Source organism: Pseudorasbora parva, chromosome 4 (genome assembly GCF_024679245.1).
Source record: "Pseudorasbora parva isolate DD20220531a chromosome 4, ASM2467924v1, whole genome shotgun sequence".
In the NCBI taxonomy this organism is placed as follows: domain Eukaryota; kingdom Metazoa; phylum Chordata; class Actinopteri; order Cypriniformes; family Gobionidae; genus Pseudorasbora; species Pseudorasbora parva.
The window spans coordinates 39,947,877-39,969,736 of record NC_090175.1 but is presented as its reverse complement, the minus strand read 5'-3'; the positions used below and the strand labels follow the sequence as shown (position 1 = coordinate 39,969,736).

The window sequence follows — 21,860 nt, the reverse complement described above, 5'->3', positions numbered from 1 at the left end:
TATTCTGCAGAACATTATCAATTACATTTTCTTTAACCCTAAAACAAAATACGTGTAAAACACCTGTGAAAAATCTATACAGAAAATTCCTTTGTATTAACACAACACTTTTCTTACAGTGTAGATTATCTTTCACACTAGGACACTTTCTATTAATGTATCTTTAATCTAGGCAGTTTTGATATCATACAGTAGGAGTGGTGTCTCACAAAGAGATGCAGCTCCTGATTGGTTGGGCCAGGAGCAGTGATGGATTCTCCCGCTCTGCTGCGTATCTCATTGGGCCGTTTGTATGTGAGCTGAGTGCCCGCGGCATAGAAATGTCCTGGCCTGTCAATTACCCAGTCACCATTTATCACTGATCCACCAGTCACTGTCCTGAGAGCTTGAAGAAAGAGAGAGGGGAAAAAAGATTATGGATGGAAGGAGGATGCATGGTTCCATACATAATAACCTTACTGGGGGAAAACAGGCCACACCAGCTGGTGTCTGGAATGTGGTAGCTGTTATTATGCTGGTCCAAAGTGGTCTACCAGCTTGGACCAGTTAGAAGTAAAGGCAGTTACCACCTTAATACTACATTTTGAAGAATAGGGTATAATAGGGCCTGAAATGCTTAATAATATTCAGTGAAAGAAGCTTTTTGTTTGTTTTTTGATATATATTCTATTCGACTTTATAAAGGATTGTTCTGCTACCAATATTTGGGACATGAATGCATAAAGTTTAAAAACATGATTTGTTCCACCAACAAACATTAAATATTAAAAATTGATTTAAAAAAATGCATACTGTGCCAGAAGTCCAAGTAACAGGGTTATAGATTTTTGCCTAAATGATGCTGTATTGGAACCAAATGTTGATTTGTAGTTATTGATAAACCAATTAAGCATGCTACTGTTCAAAAGTTTGGGGTTGATAATTCTATTTATTTTAAAGGAAGATAATACTTTTATTACATTATTAAGGATGTATTAAATTGATCAAGAGTGACAGTAAAGTCATTTATAATGTTACAAAAGATTTATATTTCAAACAAATGGTGTTCTTTTAAATTTCTATTCATCAAAATATATATCACGATTTTCTAGACCAATATGGCTAGGAAATATACTCTCATTCCTGCATAATAATCAATGAACTTTGGTGCCATACCATGGGTGCAGGGGCACAATGATATTACTCAGCGCCTGAAAATAGGCTAACTTCCATTATCATAACCAACGTGACAACCTACTTGTACAGAGAGCGTTCTGGGGACTATTTTCAGGCGTTGGGTTATATCATTGCGCTGCCGCACCCATGGTACGGCAGCAATGTTCATTGATTATTATGCAGGAATGAGAGAATAGTTCCTAGCCATATCAGCCTAGAAAATTGCAACTTTTAATTTTCCGTTGTACACGATGTAACTATACACATCACAACATGTAAATAGGAAAATGTTGGCATTATTTTGTCACTTATTAGCAGTAGGCTAGATGGAGCCATTTACCTCCAGTCTTTGTGCTAAGCTAGCGGTGGGTGCATCAGGGTTGGCACTGACGGAGGTGATAATGGTATGCATATATAGGTGAATAAGCTAAAGTCCCAAAAAGTCGGCGCGTTCCTTAACACTAAATTGCACCATTTGAGGGATGTGCCATGATAATGAGCCTGAAGTCAATTAAAAAGAAGAGCCAGCAGGAATTCACTTCCATTACCTAAGTAGTTCCTGGTCTTCTGTGTTTCCTGTATTTTGATACGCTGAGCTCCAGAGGGGATGTCCAAGATCTTGTGGTAGCCAACAGAGAGCACAGACAGAAAGAGTGTCCCGCTAATCAGCTCGCATGAGCTCCCATCCCCTGCGCACATACCACATACATCCACCTGGAAACCCTTACAGCCCTGCACAATAACACACACACACACACACACACACACACACACACACACACACACACACACACACACACACACACATAAATACATACATACACATACATGAGTCTACCTCCAGAGCGGATTCAGTCCTGACTGAGTAGTGACTCCACACAAATGAAAACAGGGATTTCACCACTTCAAATGGTAGACTATCTGGGCAGGTGTGTGCTTTAGATCTTATTAATAAAAAGATTAAAATCAAAATTGAACAGCTAAGATGATTCGATTTCAGAAAATTCATCAACACTGGCTGTCTTATCTAGCGTGAGTTAATCAAAAAAAGCAAACATGTAGCTCTTCAAAAGGGCACTGTTGTCTTTCACTCAAAATGCACTCGCATTGAGCTGTATTTATGCCTGTAAAATGCTTTCAATTGTTTATAATTTATATGTAAATGAGCCTCAAAGCACATGAGTGCATATTTCATGAAAATTATAGGTAACACTTTACAATAAGGTCTCATTACTTAACATTGTTAAGACATTAACAAATAAGGATTATGTATATTTTTTATACTTTGATATACTTTGTTAACATTAGTTAATAAAAATACATCTCTTTATTGTAAGTTATTTTAGCTTAGTTCCATTAAATAATAAAACATAAAAATATGGCATTTATTTTTCAATGTTAATTCATGTTTACTAATGTAGTTATCCAGTGTTAACAAATGGGGACCTTATTGTAAAGTTTTAGTATACTGAACATGTAAACATCAAATCCAATATTCACCCACACCCACAGATGAACAGAAAAAACAGATCAATGAGGAGGGAGCGATTGTTTGTGTTTGAGATGTACAGATTTGGAAACACTGCTACTATAATTGCAATGATTCACTGCAAGCTGTTACCCAAAACATATTCTTTCAAAGCATCATCAGTCCCAGCATAATAATGAGAAACACACACACACACACACACACACACACACACACACACACACACACACACACACACACACACACACACACACACACACACACACACACACACACACACACTTTATGGTCAGACAGGGACCACATCATTTCATGATTCAAACTTACTCACACTGCAAGCCATCACATGTTAAGACAAACTGCTTTTATTGTTACTTCCAAAAACATCTATAAGAACTGGGATTGATTAAGACTATGAAAACACCTTTTCTCCCAGTTTGTCAGACATACAATAAAAAAACAGGTTTAGTTTTAAGAATATATTATATTGACAGACTGGCAACATTCTGCTTCCTAACATCAAAACAAGCTCTTGTTTCATGGTTTCTATCATGGTGGGGACTTTCCAGTGACTTTTGTTTTTATTTTGAGTTCATGATGTTTTCTATCCCCCAAACCTCACATAAACCTTTCGGCATTTTTAACAATGTTATTTATACGTTATTTAGTATGTTTATTAAGCCATTTTCCTTGTGGGGACCATTGGCTGACCCCTAAAGTAGAGGTGATTTGGGGTTTTACTATTCCTATAGGGACATTTGCAGGCAATGTAGGCAAAACCTGACCCCAGAGCTCCCCAAACACATCTGGAATGTCTTGTCCACCAGTTGATATTTACAAGAGCCATCAATGTTTGCTCCAGTTTTTACTACACTGGACTCAGTAGTGTATGAGTAATTTACTCACTACTCAATATGTTAATATTTGTTTTCTGAAATACAGCATAATTAATAGTATATAATAATAAATAAAAAAATATACTTTTTTAAGTATACTGACTATTTATGTAGATTTTCATATATTAAAAATATATATTTCAACATATTAAATCTATATATTAAGTAACTTGATGTAACGCCATAGGAACTTAATACTATAGATGTTGAATATTTAGATTTTTTTAAATGCAAATTTATGTGGATTTCTGCATATTGATTTATCCTAAGTGCCTGTATTCCAACACACTATAACATATTGTTCTGGATAAACACTGTTTGCTGCAGATACTTGCATGCATTCTAGTTCTGCTGGCTGGTATCATTTGTTCATTCTGTGGTTCTTACCTCTCCAGGGCCGCTGCTGAAGTCATTGTCCCAGGGAACAGACTCTGTGGGTGGGCACAGGAGGGAGAGCAGGAGGGTCATCTGGAGGAAATGCTGGATGAGTCTCCACTGGTGTCCGCTCCAGGTCGGCAGTTGCATCCCACAATCCATGAGCAGAATAAGACAGTTAGTAAGTGTGCGTATGTTCTGGTCTTAATGAGATGTACTGCAGTGGGGCTGTCTCTGAATGAAGATGTGTGTTTGTGTGAGAGAAAGTTTTAGTGAAAGGGGGGTTCTCTCTTTGGTATTTAAGTGTGTGTGTGTGTGTGTGTGTGTGTGTGTGTGTGTGTGTGTGTGTGTGTGTGTGTGTGTGTGTGTGTGTGTGTGTGTGTGTGTGTGTGTGTGTGTGTGTGTGTGTGTGTGTGTGTGTGTGTGTGTGTGTGTGTGTGTGTGTGTCTCACCCCCAGACAGCGAGTCATATACACACTGGCACACATCTCCCTCCTCTCCTCTTTCCACTCACCCCATTTTTTGTTCTTTCATAAGCAGCAAGGATTCCTTCCAAGAAGTCTCTCTGTGAGAGAAGCTGTAAAATGCTTAGAATTACAATCACTTTCTGATGGACAGACACAGTCTCTCTATCTTTCTTTCTAACACTCACAGAGAGGCTTATTCTGACCTAACCAGAACTAAATCTGAGAATTAGAGCAAAAAAAAAACTCTCCCTCTAAAAGCCACTAGAACAGAAAACAAATGTAAAACAGGCCCATTCTGTAATGCAGTCCACAGCCGTCTCTTTGCATACTTGAGTGTGTCTTGTGGTGTGTAATTTTGTAGTAATGAGGGTGTATGTCACTTGTGTCCAGATGGTGTGTGTGTTTTTCTATGACCTGCACACCTTCTGGAGGTCACATGATCTTCACCTCATCAAACAGTAGAGGAAAGGAGAATATCAAGACATCAGACCTAAAGGAAAAATAGAGAACATTCAAAACTTGCACTGAAACATTCAGTCAGTTCTGTTCACAGAAAATATTTTCACGGACATGAACTACTGGAGCTCAGACAGACAAAGGAATGTTTCTTGTGGCAGTGGTTTTGTGTTTCTTTATTCCAGGTCAATAATGCAAAGAGACTTACAGTTTTTCTTCATTGCAAACACATTAAAACGGATTCTATTAGCATAAAAAAATCCCAGAGCATTACTTCAGCTTCCCAAACAAAAACATTATTTGAAACTTAAAACTCTATTCACCCGTTTTCACACGTTCCATTTTATTAATTTTTTTCCCTCATGAACACAGACTTAACCATGTTCTTTTTTAGGAAACCCAAACGCTCAAAATTATTTACTCAGGATGTCTGTTAAGATGCATGCAAAATAGTTCACATAAAAATCATGTCATTAAAATCAAATAGTATGTTTTGAAAGAGGCAGAGAGTTGAGAGACAGGACAGAGACCAAGAAGATGATGAAAGGACAGTTGTCTCAGATTGAATATGTTTCTTAAAATTCTCCCCAAAGTGAAAATTCTGTCAAAATTATTTCATGATCTTTTTATGATTGTTTTGAAGCATCAAAGTTTTGGCTGAATAGACTTTCAATGCATGGAGGGACAGAAAGCTCAGATTTCGTCAAAAAGATCTTCATTTGGAACGACATGAGGGTGAGTAATTGATGACAGAATTTTCATTTTTGGGTACGATGGAAGCAAAAGCCAAATCTGAGCCGTTTCATGATTTGCAACTATCACCAAAAACTCTGATGTCCTTGAAAGGGACTTTGCTCTCACTCAACCTTAGAAATGTTAACAGGTTAAAAGTAAAACTATTGTAATTACAATATACAGTATTTTTATTTACTGTAGTTGTATAGTATACTTATAATTTCTTTTAATATAATTTCTTTTATATTTCTTTTAATTTAATTTAATTTCTTTTAATATAATTTCTATATATAATCTCTTGCTTTCTAATGTATGCTCTGTACAGTACATTGTCAAGTAAGGTTACCTTTATTTATATAGTAGTGCTTTATACAATACAGATTGTTGTTGATTCAATCCTGTTATAAAGATCATCAATTATTAAAAAGCTAATTTTATCTATAAAGCAGTTCTGCAGAAAACAGTGATGTCATCTTCCAGCTTCATTCAGTTCTCATCCAAAAGTGTCGGTACAGTCAAATCAGTAATATTGTTGAATATTAAGTTTCCCGAAATAACCAAGCCAGAGGCGACAATGGCAGGGACCCCAAACATATTTGTAATCACACATTTATAACGATAACGTTGCAATTTACTACATTTAAAATATATTAAAGGTCCCGTTCTTCGCGTGTTTCCGAAGCTTTGATTATGTTTACAGTGTGCAATATAACATGAGTTCATGTTTCGCGTGTAAAAAAAACAGTATTTTTCACACAATTTACTTATCTGTACAGCGCTGTTTTCTCTGTCCTAAAAACGGCCTGATGATTTCCTTGTTCTATGAAGTCCCTCCTTCAGAAATACGTAACAAGTTCTGATTGGGCCAGCGCTTCCCGTGTTGTGATTGGACAGTAGCTTAGCGCACTTTGCCCGGAAAGGTCCCGCCTCTTACCATAACGGGGAGATGCAAGCGCTGAATGCACGCTCTTCTCCACATGGGAGAGCAACAAGACCACGCCCCCTATTTTGTTTTCTTGTGGGCAGAGGGTTAGTCAACAAACGGTTCTAGTGACGTCATTCCTGAAGGAAGTGCAGGGGTGTAGTCCAAACCGGCCGTTCGCTGTAGGCTTTGAAAGGTAACTTCTGTTAAATTAAATATCTCGCTTGGCATTGAACTTTGAGCTTTATAATTTTACAGGTATTATTTATGCTCTAACAGCAACATTACACACTAACTAAAGTTTGAAAGATGGAATTGCGAAGAACGGGACCTTTAAATGTCATCTAATCTAACTAGGGTGACCAGACGTCCCGAAATCTAAACTGTTGTCCCGAATCCCAAATCTGGCCCTAATTGTCACGGAAATTATTCTAAAGCAAAATCTTGAGTAATTATTGTCTGATAAACATTAAAAACTGTATGCGGAGGATGAGTCGTCCTGCAACCAGCCCCCGCCGGCTGCTCATTGGCTGCAGCATCTTTTTTCTTAGCTCCAAAAAAATACTGTAGGCAGTATATGCTGACGTCGGGCCTCCACAACCTAGCTAGGCTATAGCTGTGTGAATTTAAAGTGTTATTGATTCTATTCATTTATCTAATTAATCTACATGCACAAAGACATACAGCCTTTTTGTTTTAATCCTTGATGAAGAGAGCGCAAGTTGCTGCAGCCACGAGGAGGACAGCGATACACACGTAAAGGAGTAATTGTTCGCTGCACTGTGTTAAAACACTTAACTACACAATCATTTCTTTATTTTCATTTAAGCTTAATAGCGTTTTGTTGTAAAAACTTGGCAACCCTGTCTGCACGCGCGCTGGAATCAGGCTGGAATACACGATCTTTGCCGGTGTTGTAAAAAAATTAAATAATTTAATGAAACACAGAGTACTAACCCAACATGATCATCATTTCTTAGAGAAATTGTGAAGGTGAATGCATATACAAACAAGCTTTCCGTTTAGGATTTGAAAAAATATAATCCAAGCCCCTTTGATGACGTGATGATTACGTTAGCCTACTGTTTTTCATCTGTCCATCATCATCTAAAGCCCGCCCTGATAATTTCATTGGTCTGAACAGTTTCTGTTCGGGGATAATTACTCCTTGGAGCAAGGCCAGACCGAACTGACCTAAAACATTTGTGGGTGGGGCTGAGTTCGGCTGGCATCCAGGCTAGTTCTGCTGGGTCCTAAAGTCTTTCGCTTGAGTATGCATTCATAGACACATGTAGACATTTTAAAATATTTTTTTGGAAAAGGTTTAGCATTTTTAGTTTAGTTTTGTAGTGTACTAAAGCATTCCTTGGCATTCTCTCAAGGGAAGGATTTTTTTGTTTGTTTAAATTTCAAGCAAAAAAAAACAACAACTAGAATCCAGTAAAATGTTTTGTGTATTTGTGGTTCAAGTGCATCAAAAGTCTTAGGGTGTCTGACTACTCTGATGAACACTTAATTAAAAAAATGAATTTCGGGTCAAAGTTACCCCTTTTGAAGTAGTGCTTACAAATACTTTTTCAGTCTAACCAACCACACTTCTTTTGAAAATTGAAAATGTGGATTTGTTGGGTTTAATGTCCCCTATAGACCATTTTGAGGTCATAACAGTAATCTCAGACCAAAGTTTGGTTGTGACGGAAGATAATCGGATATTGATTTACAGTAAGACCTTGAGTTCATCACAGAAGTTTGAGGTTTGTACAAAAGGAAAACTAGGAAGACTGGATTAAATACACTTCATATCCTTTTTATAACCCCCAAAAGAAAGTCTAGTGGGGTAAAACCTCTTACAGGCAGTGAACTTTACTCAGTTCTCATTTATATTAGATCTAGAATATAGAGTGACCACCACTGATGTTATTTTTTTGTGTGTGTTTTACAATAAGAATGCTCTATAAAAATGTATTTTTGTCTGGAAACAACAGTATAAAGCACCGGTTGAAGAGGAAGGAGGTATAGAGGAGCTTTACTCTGATTTACAAGCATAAAACGGACACATTCCCAATCCGCACACTGTCAACTACACACCTGTTGCAGTGCAGTGATTTAGATGACGTGTATCTGTACATGTGCGTGTATGTTACATGGTCACTAGTCACATTTACTTATCCTTCAGGATGGTAAATAGAGAGAAGTCTATTCAGTGACTGCTTAGCGGAAATCTCAGTGACGTTAAATGCAGACAAGCCTCTGACAGCCTTCGTAGGCTGTTTTTAAGAGACAGAAACAGATAGCTGGAAACTCGACAGAGACTCATCCAAAAGTACGGGGATTTGGAGAGGAATGTCAGTACTAAGCATACTTAATAACAGCTCTGAGCCCGGCATTCTACATGCCCGTTGCGGATTAGTATGGACAGTAAATAACATAATAACAGTGGATGTCTCCCAAGTGTACTAAATCAAACAACCTCAAATCTTTAGAGTACTAAAGGTGGAATGACTTTGTTGAGAGGATGGAAATGCAAACATTGTCAGCAGAGATCACAGTCTGTGTTGTGACATTAGCAGGGGATTTTAACACTGTATTTCCATGACTTTTTAGACAAATTATACTAAGTACAAATTAGTGTGCAAATAACTCCAATAACAGACAGACGAGACTGATGTTATCGCACTGGCTCGAGGGCAAGTTTACTCTACACAAGCACTCACAAAGAGCAATGTGTAGCTGATGAAATACTTTAGAGAGGAGCACAACAAGAAAAAGCAATGTATCTCTCTGTAAAACTTTCCAGGCCTGGAAATCAGAATTGTAATGCTATTTTCAGGTTTTCCATGGCCGTGGGAACCCTGTAAGACAGTCTCTCTCCCACCATACAAATATTCATACTTCCCTAATATGCAAAAAGCAGTATGTCAAATGAGAAGGATGTTGAAATATGCAGTCTTCATGATACTGGAGGCAAAAATATCCAACGGGTAACATACAACTTCTGAGATTCTTAAGTGTGCAGTCACAGGAGAAAAATGGCTAAGAACTGCAAGCTAAGCTTCTCTTGGTGCTATAGGTCCCCAAATAAGTAGTTTCTAGTGGTTGAATAACACCAGAGTAAATGTTTCTCACTGTTAATATGTCAAAGACCTTGTACTGACACAAAAACAAATCCCAAAAATGCTGTGCAGTACACACACAACTTGACTAAATGTCTTATTTCACTTGGGTCATTAAACACCAGGCCTTCATTTTATGTGCATTACTTTACAAGGCAGTCAAAACATAAAATGTTGACATGTTCAATGTGATTTAAGACTTTAATGCAAGTGCAGTATCAGGACACTCTGTAACTAATATAACAAGTATTCCTTCCATTCCAAGAATGCTGGAATTTATGCCACATTTATATCACTTAAGGGGTTGATAGCACAACAAATACACATAACGTTTTATAAAATTAAAGAGTTTATCATTCAAGCCATCAGAAAGAGGATGTAACAGTTGTATTACAATATAAATGATATTTATTATATATATATATATATATATATATATATATATATATATATATATATATATATATATATATATATATATATATATATTAAATGTCAACCGTGCAATTCTGAAAGAACAGGTTTTTTTATTTTATTTTTATTTGAAGTTATGTTATGAGTTGATATCTGCCAGATTTTTGGTTGAGTTTAAAACAATAAATATGACCAGCATCTATTATTTTATAATTATTAGTGATTTTAGGCCAAACTATAGGGTTGTTATTGATAGCTAAAAAGAGAACTGTTAATATTAAAAATACATTTCAGTAATAATAAAATATAAATGGTAACACTTTACAATAAGATTTACACTTTACAACAGCATTTATTAATCTTTTCTAATGTAAAGCTGGAGATTAGTTTTGCCTCATTGTCACCATTTCAGTTTGAAACCTGCAATTGCAGTTATTTGTGGAATTATCATCTTTATGTGGGTTGTGCATCGTCACTTCTCCTCAGCTTAGATGAATCGAATGTTTTGAGGAGTATGTGTGGCTGTCAATCATTCACCGCACTGGTGTGGATACTGTCCTTCAGAATCACAGATTCTACGTCTTGGAGCATGACCAAAATAAGATCTGAACAAGATCATGTCTGCCACTTTTGTTTTGACCAACTGAGAAAAAATCATTACAATAAATCATGCTTCCATTAGTGATTGAATCTAACAATTGCTTACCTCCTATCACATCAAACTGTGGAAAATATTATTATTGTTATACTTTGTTCTCAAATTGTTAATGTTAACAACATCATCATTCCGTGACTGTGTGTATTTAGTTTGTCTAGCATTACCTGTAGATTTCAATTTCCGTACAGTTTAATATTTTGCTTTTGACTATGGGTGAATGTCCAGTCGTCACTGATGATTGTCTTTTGGACCTTTCTGGGTTACAATCCTCCATCAAAATAATAAGTTAAATTATTTCAGCTGCTGAGAGAAAAGGCAATAAATTATCCACCACCTGCAGCATCATCATATGCGATATAGCCTATTAGCCAGACTCCTTCTTTATGTATACAGACGTGACGTAATGACGCAAAGACAAACGGCTGAAGCTCGAATTTTCCAGCGGAAACCCACTAGCACTACTCAAATTACAATACATTATTACAGGCTAACCATTGTGAATTGGGCAGGGAGATAGTTTTGAACACTGGCTGGTTATGTACTTGCTTAAAATTGATTTTGGATAATGTTTAACCAACAAAATTACAAACTGTAGCTTTAATATTAGTTAATGTGTTAATTAATTAATAAATGTATACATTGAAGCACTAAGATGACTAAAACTGACATTAAAGATATACTAAAATATCAAAAAACTAAAACTAATAAAAATGACAATCACAAAACAAAATTACTAAAACTTAAACTAAAAATATTAATTATTTAGTAGCTAATAATAATAATAGCTAATAATAATAGCTAATTAAAAATTTTAATAAATACAATAATAGTATACAATTAATACTAAAGTAACACTGCTCCAGAAAACATTTGAGCATCTCTATATTTTCAGGTCGAACCAAAACGACATGTTTTTTTTTTCTTTTCTTTTTTAAAATCCTACTCCATCTCTGTTACGGTTTTCATAAACTTGGCCATGCTCAGCGCTGAGCGACATTTTCTGGCAAGCAATCAGCACATATGCAGGGGCCATGAAAAAAAGTAATGTAAAAAACTATGAACATTTATTTTAACCACAAACTTTTCCCATGTTTCATTATATTTTGACTTTCACGGGATTAAAGCTATATTTATAGATATATTTATGTCTTTTTAGCCCTTGTGCAGTATATATATAGCTTTTATTAAGCCCCATAACTGGACTAATGAAAAGTACGTCACATATCTGCAGGCAAATGTAGTTTCAAAAGGAAACTAGAAATCTTACAATTATGACCTAAAACAGATTAAAAGGGTTAAAAACATCTTTGAGATGAAAATGATCTTGCGCATGGTTGAATAATTACACTTAAGTGGATGACTGTGATTGTTTTGAGAGCTGTGTTGAGTCCAAGTGCTGAGACACATTACTGGGAATGTGTTGTGGGCAACTATGCCAGTAAAAAGCATGATTAATAATTTGTAAGGAATTAGTCAGTGTAAATCAACGTGAGTGATCTTGTATGACTCACAACCAAATTCCGTTTCAGTAGTGACTGTATGTTTCTTTACTCGCATCGTACCGTATCTCTCTTACACGTCTTAGCCAAGCCCTGGGGGACCCTTGAGTTTACATACAGTCTGCAAATTTCACCCAAAAAAAAATAGATTTTTCTTTCTGCATGTGGGCTGGATTGCCGTGTTTGGTGTTGGATTTACATTTGGCTTAAGTAATCATCTCTCCTGTTTTACTGTTGAAAAACTTTTCAGGCAATAAAAGCTTGATGGCACACACTTTCACATAAATGTCCACACACACCGAGATGGTCCTGCGGAGCAGAAAAACATTTGACAGAACAATTGAACAAATCTGTGCTCTGGAGCTCAAATATTGATCTTAACAAAACAACCCATGAATGCTAAAGGAGGAATTATATAATAAGAAGGAATGTGGAATCTTAAAAAGTGAAAAATAGGGAAAGGAAAAGAAATGGCAATGGTTTAACCACTTAACCAGCTGTTTTCTGTCTGTCATTACTTCAAAGCTGAACAGCCCTAAACAACACCTGGAGCTCGAGAAGATAATCACGGGAAAGAGGGGAAAGGTGGAGTGCATATTTTGGTCTGAAAGTGAGATTTTAGTTCAACAGACAGATTTTCAATATGAGATTGAAGGTAATTACAGCTGCGCTGATACTCAGATGAACAGCATGATTGCAAGTTCAATAAACAAGCAGCTCATATTGAGGAACTTAACGTTGTATGCACAATATTGCCAATTATTTATCTGTTTTAAACGGCCCAATGAAAACTGAATGAAGCAAAATGCCAAATGACACAAAACCAGAATCTACTATTGAGAATATCTGTACAAAAGATTGAAGCTGCATTCCTGAATGAATCTGCATTATTGAACCAATCGTTGGAGATAATGATTAAATGACTCACTCATAAAGTCATTTGTTGCCACCAATTGGCGAATTGACCAGTGGAAAATAAAAAAGACAAGTACAAAACAAGGATATTTTATTTTATATATAAAAAAAAAAATATTGCAGAAATAATGGTTGCTTTTAAACTGGATTTCAAAACACTCCCACATCTGCCGCTGATTAGTCAAAAAGATAGTCACGCCCCCAAAATCATATCATTGGTTAAGCTGGTGGGACGCTAATATAGAGGAATGTTTTGTTGGTCCCAGAGTCAGGTTATACTTTTTATAAAATCAACCAATCAGTGTTTTAGTTTCCTGTGCATATTAAGCTTGGATTAGCCTGACAAGCCAGACCCAAATCAAGATGTTTGGTCTGGAAACTCACCATTGACAGGGCTCAATCCGAGGGGCCGGATAAACGACTGTCTTTTAAACTCCCTCTGCACAAAATTGGATAGCGCTACAACCAACCAGAGCAACGTGAAGCGGAGCTAGTTGAAAGATTAAACTTTCGCCGTATCTGGTCGGCAAAACTCATAACACATCTCCCCTTTTTAAGAATGACTTCAGTGCCGTTCTTTGTTCTTTTCTCAGAGAAAAGCTTAACTCCAAGTCTTCCAGAGTCGCGGTCAGAGCTGATTCGAAAGACCGCCGCCGTTCGCCAGTTTCTGTGTTTACTAGCAGCACGCAAGCGCAACTCGGCCGTCATTATGTTAAGCCCCACCCACCGACTCTATACACGATGTGATTGGCCCGACCAGTTTGGTTTTTACAGCTCAGAAATGTATTGAGAGTTGCAAGACGACACTCGTGGCAAATTAGATTTGCTTTCTAGGGTGCATCTTTATTTCTAGGCTAAGCTTGGATCGCTTAAAATGAGAATTTCCTTGTTTTTTTTGTTTTTTTTATTAAAAAAAGATGTTCTCAAACAAAATATTGAAACAAACAGACTTTAATTTAATCATGTTACAGAACTCAGCATGTTCATAAAATAGAGAACTCGTGTACAAGCAGGACACCTGTCACTAAAAAAACTTTTTGCTAAACCTACCAATACTGAGCACTACCAAAACTGAGCACTGTTTACTGTCAGTTTAGTACATGGAAAACATTGTAGCCAATGCAATGCAGCCAAGCAATTAATAGTTATTTTACAATTCTGTGAAAGTTAAATGCACCAAACACTGACAATGAATTTACATTTTCAATATGCATTTGTTTTCCTAATTTATTTATCCTAATTGAATCCTCTAAAACCAGATGTGATCCATTTTACATTCACAATATTCAACACTTTAATTGTATTTGGGCAAAAGGGTCTTATTTGCATTGATTTGTTTTCCAAGAACAATCCTAAAAAAGCCCTAATACTGCACATGAAAACGTGGATGAAAGAAGACGGACTAAAACCAACTAATCTGAAAAAGCCCATATTTGTGAGAGAATCATACGAAGATGTCCTAATCACAGACTTTATTTTTTTCTTTTCTCTAACTGTTTTTACCTTTTCTTTGTTTAATCTGAAAAAGGTTTTCATCAGATGGATACATGGAAGAATCGTTAGCTGCTTTTTGCTGTCTCTTTTTCAATGTCCTCTCCTTCTTTTTTGATATTTTCTTTTTATTGTTCTTTTTCATTCCAAAGGCCTTATCCAGATTCATATTGACTTTCCCTGCGTGGGGGCCCTTTTTGCCACCTCTAGGAAAGTCTGCATCTTCATCTAAAACTACAACGGTAGATTTAGTCTTTTTCTTCTTTTTGGCTTTCTTCTGGCTCTGCTGTTGTGGTATAAACATGCTCTGAGGGGTGCATTTGTTGTGCTTCCCTGGTGTTTTTGAGTTTTGCTTGACACTCAAGTGTGTGTTCTGTTGGTAGGCTTGTGGATGATGTTTGGGTGTGTGTGCGATGCGTCTCTTCGGCGTGTGCTGGTTGTGTGGGTACGGAGACTGTTTATAGTGGCTGGTTTTTTGTCTCTTCCTGGGCGGTTGAGGGGTAGATGTAACACCGCCTCCATCAGGTGAAATCAATCCGGCATCCTGAAGTTCTGTAAGAGACACACATGACACTCAATCTTTAGGTTGATCAGTGTCTATCAATTCAACTTTTCAGAAGATTCAGACAAACCTCTGGCCTTCTTTTTTATTCTGTGCTCCCGACAATTGATGTCCCTTGTCATGTCATAATAGGAAATAAATGGCAGGGAGGGATACGTCCCGTTATACAGTCTCCTCTGAGAGCATTCCTGCAGAAAACACACACTTTAACCTCACATTATGCATTAAAGGATTAGTTAACTTCAAAATGAACATGTACTGATCATTTTCTCACCCCTATCTCATTCAAGATGTTCATGTCTTTCTTTCTTTCTTCAGTCAAAAATAAATTAAGTTTTTTGAGGAAAACATTCCAGGATTTTTCTCCACATAATGGACTTCAGTGGCAACCAATGGAGTGAAGGAAATTAATGCAGTTTCATAGGGCTTTGAATGGCTTCAGAGGGATCTGCACGATCCCAGATCCCATTTTCTGCACAGGGTCTGACAATGGGGGTCACCCATCTCCGGTTTCGCTAGATAAGACACTATTCCTCGACTAGGATCGTGCAGAACCCTCTGAAGCCTTTTGAAACTGCATTGATTTGGACCTTCAGCCTGTTGGTTGCCATTGAAGTCCATTGTGTAGAGAAAAATCCTGGAATGTTTTCCTCAAAACTTTTCTTTACGACTGAAGAAGGACATGAACATCTTGGATGATGTGGGGGTGAGTAAATTGTTAGGAAACTTTTTTTTCTGCTTGAAAATATTTTAAAATGTAATGTATTCCTGTGTTGGCAAAGATACATTTTCAGCAGACATTACTTCAAGCTTGAGTGTCACATATTCCTTCAAAAATAATTCTAATATACTGATTTGATGATCATGAAATATTTTTTTATCAACAATGTTAAAAATGATGCTGATTTTTGTGGAACCTAATACTTTTTATTTCAGGATCCTTTCTATTATCAATGTTCAAAGAACGACAATGATTTAAAATTCTTTACGGTCACTTCACTATTAATTTAAAGGGTTAGTTCAAAATGAAAATTCTGTCATTAGTTACTCACCTTCATGTCGTTCACAATACGTAAGATCTATGTTTATCTTCGGAACACAAATTAAAATATTTTTGAATAAATTAATATTTAGATTAATATTTTGTAAATTGATAAATTATTCTTTTTGTTTCTTTTTGCGCACAGAAAATATTCTTATCGCTTCATAACATTAAGATTGAACCACTGGAGAATGAAATCATATAGACTATTTTAATAATGTCTTTACTACCTTTCAAAAGTGACATCACAACCAGCATTCCCATGTGAAGCCCATGGATGAGGACAATCCACTTACATGCCCAAAGTGTCCTTTCTTAGCGCAGTTATAACAGTAGGCAGGTTTCCTGCAGGCCTCTGGATCACTGGACTTGAGTAGAGTTCCCGAAGTGGTCTACAGAGAAACAAACAGATATGGAGTTAGGAGCAAAAGCAGAATGATTACCAACATAACAAAATAATGATATTGCCGAAATCTTTTAAAGAGAGTTTGACTGCCTCGATATGTATCAATCTCTTGTATTTACAGTCTGTCAAAAGAAAACAGTGAACCAGTTCATTCACACTCCGTATTGTACCATTTCAAATAGTGGTTCTCAACCTTCTTGACTCCAAACGGTATCTGAAGGCCTCTCGCCCTATTTTATGTTTTCAAACCTTATTTTAATGGGGACTACTAGTTCCCTTAAATAAAAAAGTAACTAAAATAATTATAATTAAAATGAAAAGTTTATTTTCAGATTCCAGAAGTTTTAGGAGCCGAATGTTCTTAATCCCATTCTTTTTAACCAATAAATTAACAAGAATCTCATTCTTCATTCGTGACTAACTGGATAAGGATTTCTACAAATATTTTAACTCACAATCTTAAGCTTGGCATAACTTGAAAAATCTATATTCATTATAAAAAAATGTCCATTACATTCAATATTATCAATTTACATCACTTTTCCTGGTCTAGAAATCACACTTAAATATCAGGCTTCATCATATATCCAGTGGAAACCCTGGTTCTTCAAAGAAAAAAGAAACAAATGTAATTTAATGATTCTTTTTTTGTTGTTGTGGGTTATTTTAATGCTAATTATTTTCAATATTTTTAAATCATCTTGAGGCCCATGCACTGCAAAAAAGGCTTTTCTTACTTAGTATTTTTGTCTTGTTTCTAGTCAAAAGTTCCACAATTTCTTACATTAAGAAGCATTTACTAGACTAGTAAGAATTATTGTCTTGTTTTGGGGAAAAATAACTCAAGAGAGTTTTTTCTTAAAATAAGATAAGATAAGCAGAAACTCTCTTAACTTTGAGATATCTTTTCCCAAAACAAGACAATTACTTTTGCTTGTCTAGTAAATACTTCTTAGTTTAAGAATTTTTAGATGTTTGGACTAGAAACAAGACAAAAATACTAAGTAAGAAAAGCCTTTTTTGCAGTGCACTTGAAAGTTTGCCAAGGCCCCCTGGTTGAGAACCACTGATGTAAATGAATAACAGAAAAATAAACATTCTGTCTACTCATGCTCCTGCATTACAAAACCATCTCTGTTTTTCTCCCCACAATGAACTAGTCGAACAGACCATTTATTTAATATAGTAGTTCACTTTTGACAGTCCCTGGTTCAAACAAATCGAAAAGAGCAGCTCAGACATTCTGCAAACATGTAGCAGGCTTCTATACTCATAAATAACAAAGGTCGACATGCCCATTTGTAGCAAAAGCATCTACTGTGTGACAAGCTAACAAGCAGTCAGGTCATGAAACCTCCAATTAGGGTGACACGAATTTGGGTGCAACCACTACCAGAACATTCTCTAAACACACACAAGAATACAACTCTGCTCATGTCAAGTGTGTGAATGCACCTCGGCCCTCAGCTGTGCCCTTTGTGAGCTTGTGTATGTCAGCAGTGGCTGACTACCTGCGTTATATTACTCTACTTCACTTTATTCCTTTCACTCTGTTCTGTTATTATAAACCTCACTTACATTTCCCATCTCGCAAGTGAATGATGACCCCCATTCACTCTCTCTTTCTCCCATCATCCACTCTGTCTCCTCCTCCCACTCTTTCTCACAGACATTCATATAATCTGTATATTTTTCTTTTCTTTGAGGTGATATAAGGGAGTGATTACTGAGGGTATCAATAAATCCCAGTAATGCACTGGTGATAAGGCCGCCTTTGGAGTGTGTGTATGTGTGTGTGTTTCTCCATCTGGTCCCGGGGAGCCCAAAGGCGTTTCACGCTCCATCGCCCTCCGTAAATACAGCACGATAAAGAGGGTAAGCCGACTGGTGCGAGCATGTTTGTGTGCGTGTGTGTGCGTGCCCAAAAACTACACACATATTGTCTTTTAATGTCTCCTCAAGGGGGCGTCGAGACATACACACACTCACATACGTGCATTTTCAATAAGCCAGGACACACGAGGTCCCACTACGTCATATTTTAAACATATCTTCCTCCATTCCACACACTCTCTCTCTCTTTCTTTCTGTCCGTTTTCCGCTTGAGTGGTTAAAGGGTGGAGGGGTGAATGCTATTAGAACCGTTGGTCATTATCAGTTCAGCGCTGGAGACTCCTCCATCTCCATCACAAAGACACCACCGGTTACCCCCCAGACGCCCACCCTTCTCTCTCTCTGTTGCTCACTTACTCACTCTCTCTAACCCCCCACACTCTCTGCAAGCTTTGCCTTCCACTGCCCTTTATTAGTGATATTTGCTAATCAACCATCGCTATTGCTCAAACATAGAGTTTTGATCAAAACTCTTACTCTGAGTATTATACTTCAGTGTAACTCGTCCTGTAATGTGCAATGGACATGAATGACACCTCAAATCACTTGGCTTGTTGAGGAGAGATATGCTGTTACTTTTCCAAGCAACTGCCTAGTGGATGCTAAAAAATATATCTAAACATATCTAAGAACTATCAAAAAGAAACATGGAGGCTTCATTTGACCTGGGCCAATAAGCAAGTTACCACCCAGAACAACTTAAACAACTTTGCTTTGTGGAATCGAAATTTAACCAAAAACCTATTATTAATAAAAAATAATTATTTGCCCTTACTTAAAAAAAATGTGAATGAAAAAAACAAAAACAAATGGTTCATTTGTTTTATTTCGTAAAAATTGGAACATTGAGAACAACAACAACAAATTAATGTAGACTACAGTTCAAGGGCTCTATCATAAACCCAGCGCAATGCAACGGCAGGCGCGGCAAGTGTTTTTTGCTAGTTTCAGCCCAACACAGTTATCATTTTCACATCCAGCGCCGTTTTGTTTAGTAGCACTAGGGCTGTCAACGAATATTCTAAATTCGACTATATATTCGAATAGTTTTTAACAAAACGAATTTCGAGGGTGAAAATTAATATTCAAATTAAAAAATAAAAAAGCGGGGGGAAAACCCGTCACGGTAGTAGAGGCGTGGCTGTCTGCTTTGCGAGTGGGCGCGCACATGGGGGTTCATGGACAGGTCACAGGAGTCCCACTATCACTGCTATCACTGAAAGTTGACACGTCTTGCAGTGAAGATGGCAGAAAGTGCTGAGCCCAACTCGACCGCAGAAGAGAAAGCGATTTTAACACTCCAAAATCTAAAAATCTATGTCTGGAAGTACTTTGGATTTTGGTCGGTAGGAGGTAAAATTGCTGAGCCACGAGATAAACTTGTATGCAAGCTAACGTTATGTAAGATACCGTTAGCATACCATGCCTTATTTTATTTAACGTTAAACAGAAACATTACTAAAGTGTAGGCTACTGTACTGACTAAAGAGATATTGCACAAATAAACGATAAATGCACTGCTTCCAATGGTTTGATTATTTACCGTTTCATGTCAAGGTTAAGTTCCATGTTTAGCACGGCACAGCTCGCTCAGAGCGTTCAATATGCTGTAAAACTAACATTAATATTAATAATCTGTTTAAATCACTGAATGAAGCCTGCTATATTTGGGACAAGAGTCGCGAGTCTCGCGACCTTAAATTGCTTGCACAAAATTCTTGATCAGCACTCAAAGTTTGTTCATTTAAACCGTTATCCGTAAAGCGTGAGGGCACGAGAGAGAGAGAGAGAGAGAGAGAGAGAGAGAGAGAGAGAGAGAGAGAGAGAGAGAGGTCTGTGGTTTTGGCCATTAGTTAATTTACTTGTTTTTGTGTAAGTAATACGTTGTCAAATATGTATAAACTTAAATAGACAACCTATACAAGTAGTTATGTCTCTTTGTATTCATTTGTCCTGTTATTGACGTAATGCTGTTAATGCCATTGACAAAATGCGCACCCAGATGTTCGAATATTCGTGTTTTTTTAGAGGGACCATGCGCTCAGATTGTTAAAATGGGGCCCCAAAAATTTGAGGTCAATAAGATTTTTTTTTAAATAAATTATTACTATTATTCTGCAAGAATACATTAAATGAATGAAAGTGACAGTAAAAAATATTTTAGATGCTACAAAAAAATGTCTATTTTAAATAAATACTGTTCTTTCGAACAATAGTATAACCTTTTTCAGAAATGTTTCTTAAGCACCAAATCAGCATATTACAATTATTTCTGAAGGATCATGTGACACTGAAAACTGGCATAATGATGCTGACAAATTAGGTTTGCCATATAATTACACTTGAAAATATAGTTATTTTAATATATTTAATAAATTGTAATATTTCACAAAGTTACTGTTTTACTGTATTTTTGATCAAATAAATGGGTGAGCATAAGGCATTTCTTTCAAAAATATTTAAAACACAAATCAACCCCATATTTATGAACGTTAGTATATATCTATCCACATGCTCTCATATGAACAACCACTCAATAATTAGACTGCTTTAAATGTTAGAGCACACATAACAGTACACAGTTCTTTATCTTTTTGCATTTAGCATGACAAAATGAATGACTTGTGGTCCAGCGAGTCAGAATACACTCCAGCTCAGTCAGTAAATGAGATCTTTTATTACATCCAAAATCTTTATGACTGATTCATTAAAAATAATAATTTTGTATGAGTCATTTGTTCACAAACTGGACTATTCTGGTTTGTTTGTTGTCAGACAAGTTGTTGTATTATTTTATACAACAATAATATATGAAAAAAATACATAAACTTGATGTTTATCTGCTTACCCCCAGAGTATTCAAGACGTAGATGACTTTCTTCAATAGAACAGAATTTTTTTTTTTTTTTTTTAACAGCCTTCATAACTATGACTTCCAGTGAGTGAGGACAATGGAGACGATATGGCGTAGAGACACACGAGAGATCAATTTCCGCCGCTTGTATCCGATTGAGATACGGCATATCGACCTTACTCACTGGAAGTCGACGCACGGTAAAGGCTGTTGGACATAATTCACATTCGAGGTTCAGATGATCAACTCCTGCGTGGACTTCAGATGACGCAGCTCTGCATCAACACTCCTGCATGCTCAATTTCTATATGCCCTAATCATGTTAATGACGTGTATTCTTATTTCACATAGCCCATTGTCTGTGCCTTACTTTATTTTATATTGATTACTAATATATTGTTAGGTAACTGTGTGCTTTGCATATGTACATTTCTAAAATCCATAATTTTGACAAGTTATCTCATCTGATAACAAACCACTTTTGTTAAATTGTAATGTAGACGCATGTATTTTCTGTG

General features: G+C 36.5%; 2 protein-coding genes and 1 long non-coding RNA gene across 6 annotated transcripts in view; 1 reads left to right on the top strand and 2 right to left on the bottom strand.

The window, feature by feature from the left end:
* The window catches only part of adamtsl7 (ADAMTS-like 7), a 13,545-nt gene extending 9,468 nt beyond the window's left edge, over positions 1 to 4,077 (bottom strand). For both annotated transcript variants that reach the window (XM_067441741.1, XM_067441742.1), the window contains exons 1-3: positions 3,928 to 4,077; positions 1,704 to 1,887; positions 210 to 385 (exon numbers count right to left, since the gene is read on the bottom strand). In XM_067441741.1, coding sequence (XP_067297842.1) covers positions 210 to 385; positions 1,704 to 1,887; positions 3,928 to 4,077 — 510 coding nt within the window. The remainder of the gene's footprint in view (positions 1 to 209; positions 386 to 1,703; positions 1,888 to 3,927) is intronic.
* LOC137073358 (uncharacterized) overlaps positions 1 to 21,860 on the top strand; it is a 23,594-nt gene extending 1,734 nt beyond the window's left edge. The window contains exons 3-4 of the long non-coding RNA XR_010904771.1: positions 3,936 to 4,096; positions 21,406 to 21,860. This is a non-coding gene — a long non-coding RNA (uncharacterized lncRNA). The remainder of the gene's footprint in view (positions 1 to 3,935; positions 4,097 to 21,405) is intronic.
* Positions 14,030 to 21,860, bottom strand: part of zcchc7 (zinc finger, CCHC domain containing 7) — a 71,374-nt gene continuing 63,543 nt past the window's right edge. For all 3 annotated transcript variants that reach the window (XM_067441743.1, XM_067441744.1, XM_067441745.1), the window contains exons 7-9: positions 16,486 to 16,581; positions 15,218 to 15,335; positions 14,030 to 15,137 (exon numbers count right to left, since the gene is read on the bottom strand). In XM_067441743.1, the coding sequence (XP_067297844.1) occupies positions 14,584 to 15,137; positions 15,218 to 15,335; positions 16,486 to 16,581 (768 nt within the window). In that variant the 3' untranslated portion in view covers positions 14,030 to 14,583. The remainder of the gene's footprint in view (positions 15,138 to 15,217; positions 15,336 to 16,485; positions 16,582 to 21,860) is intronic.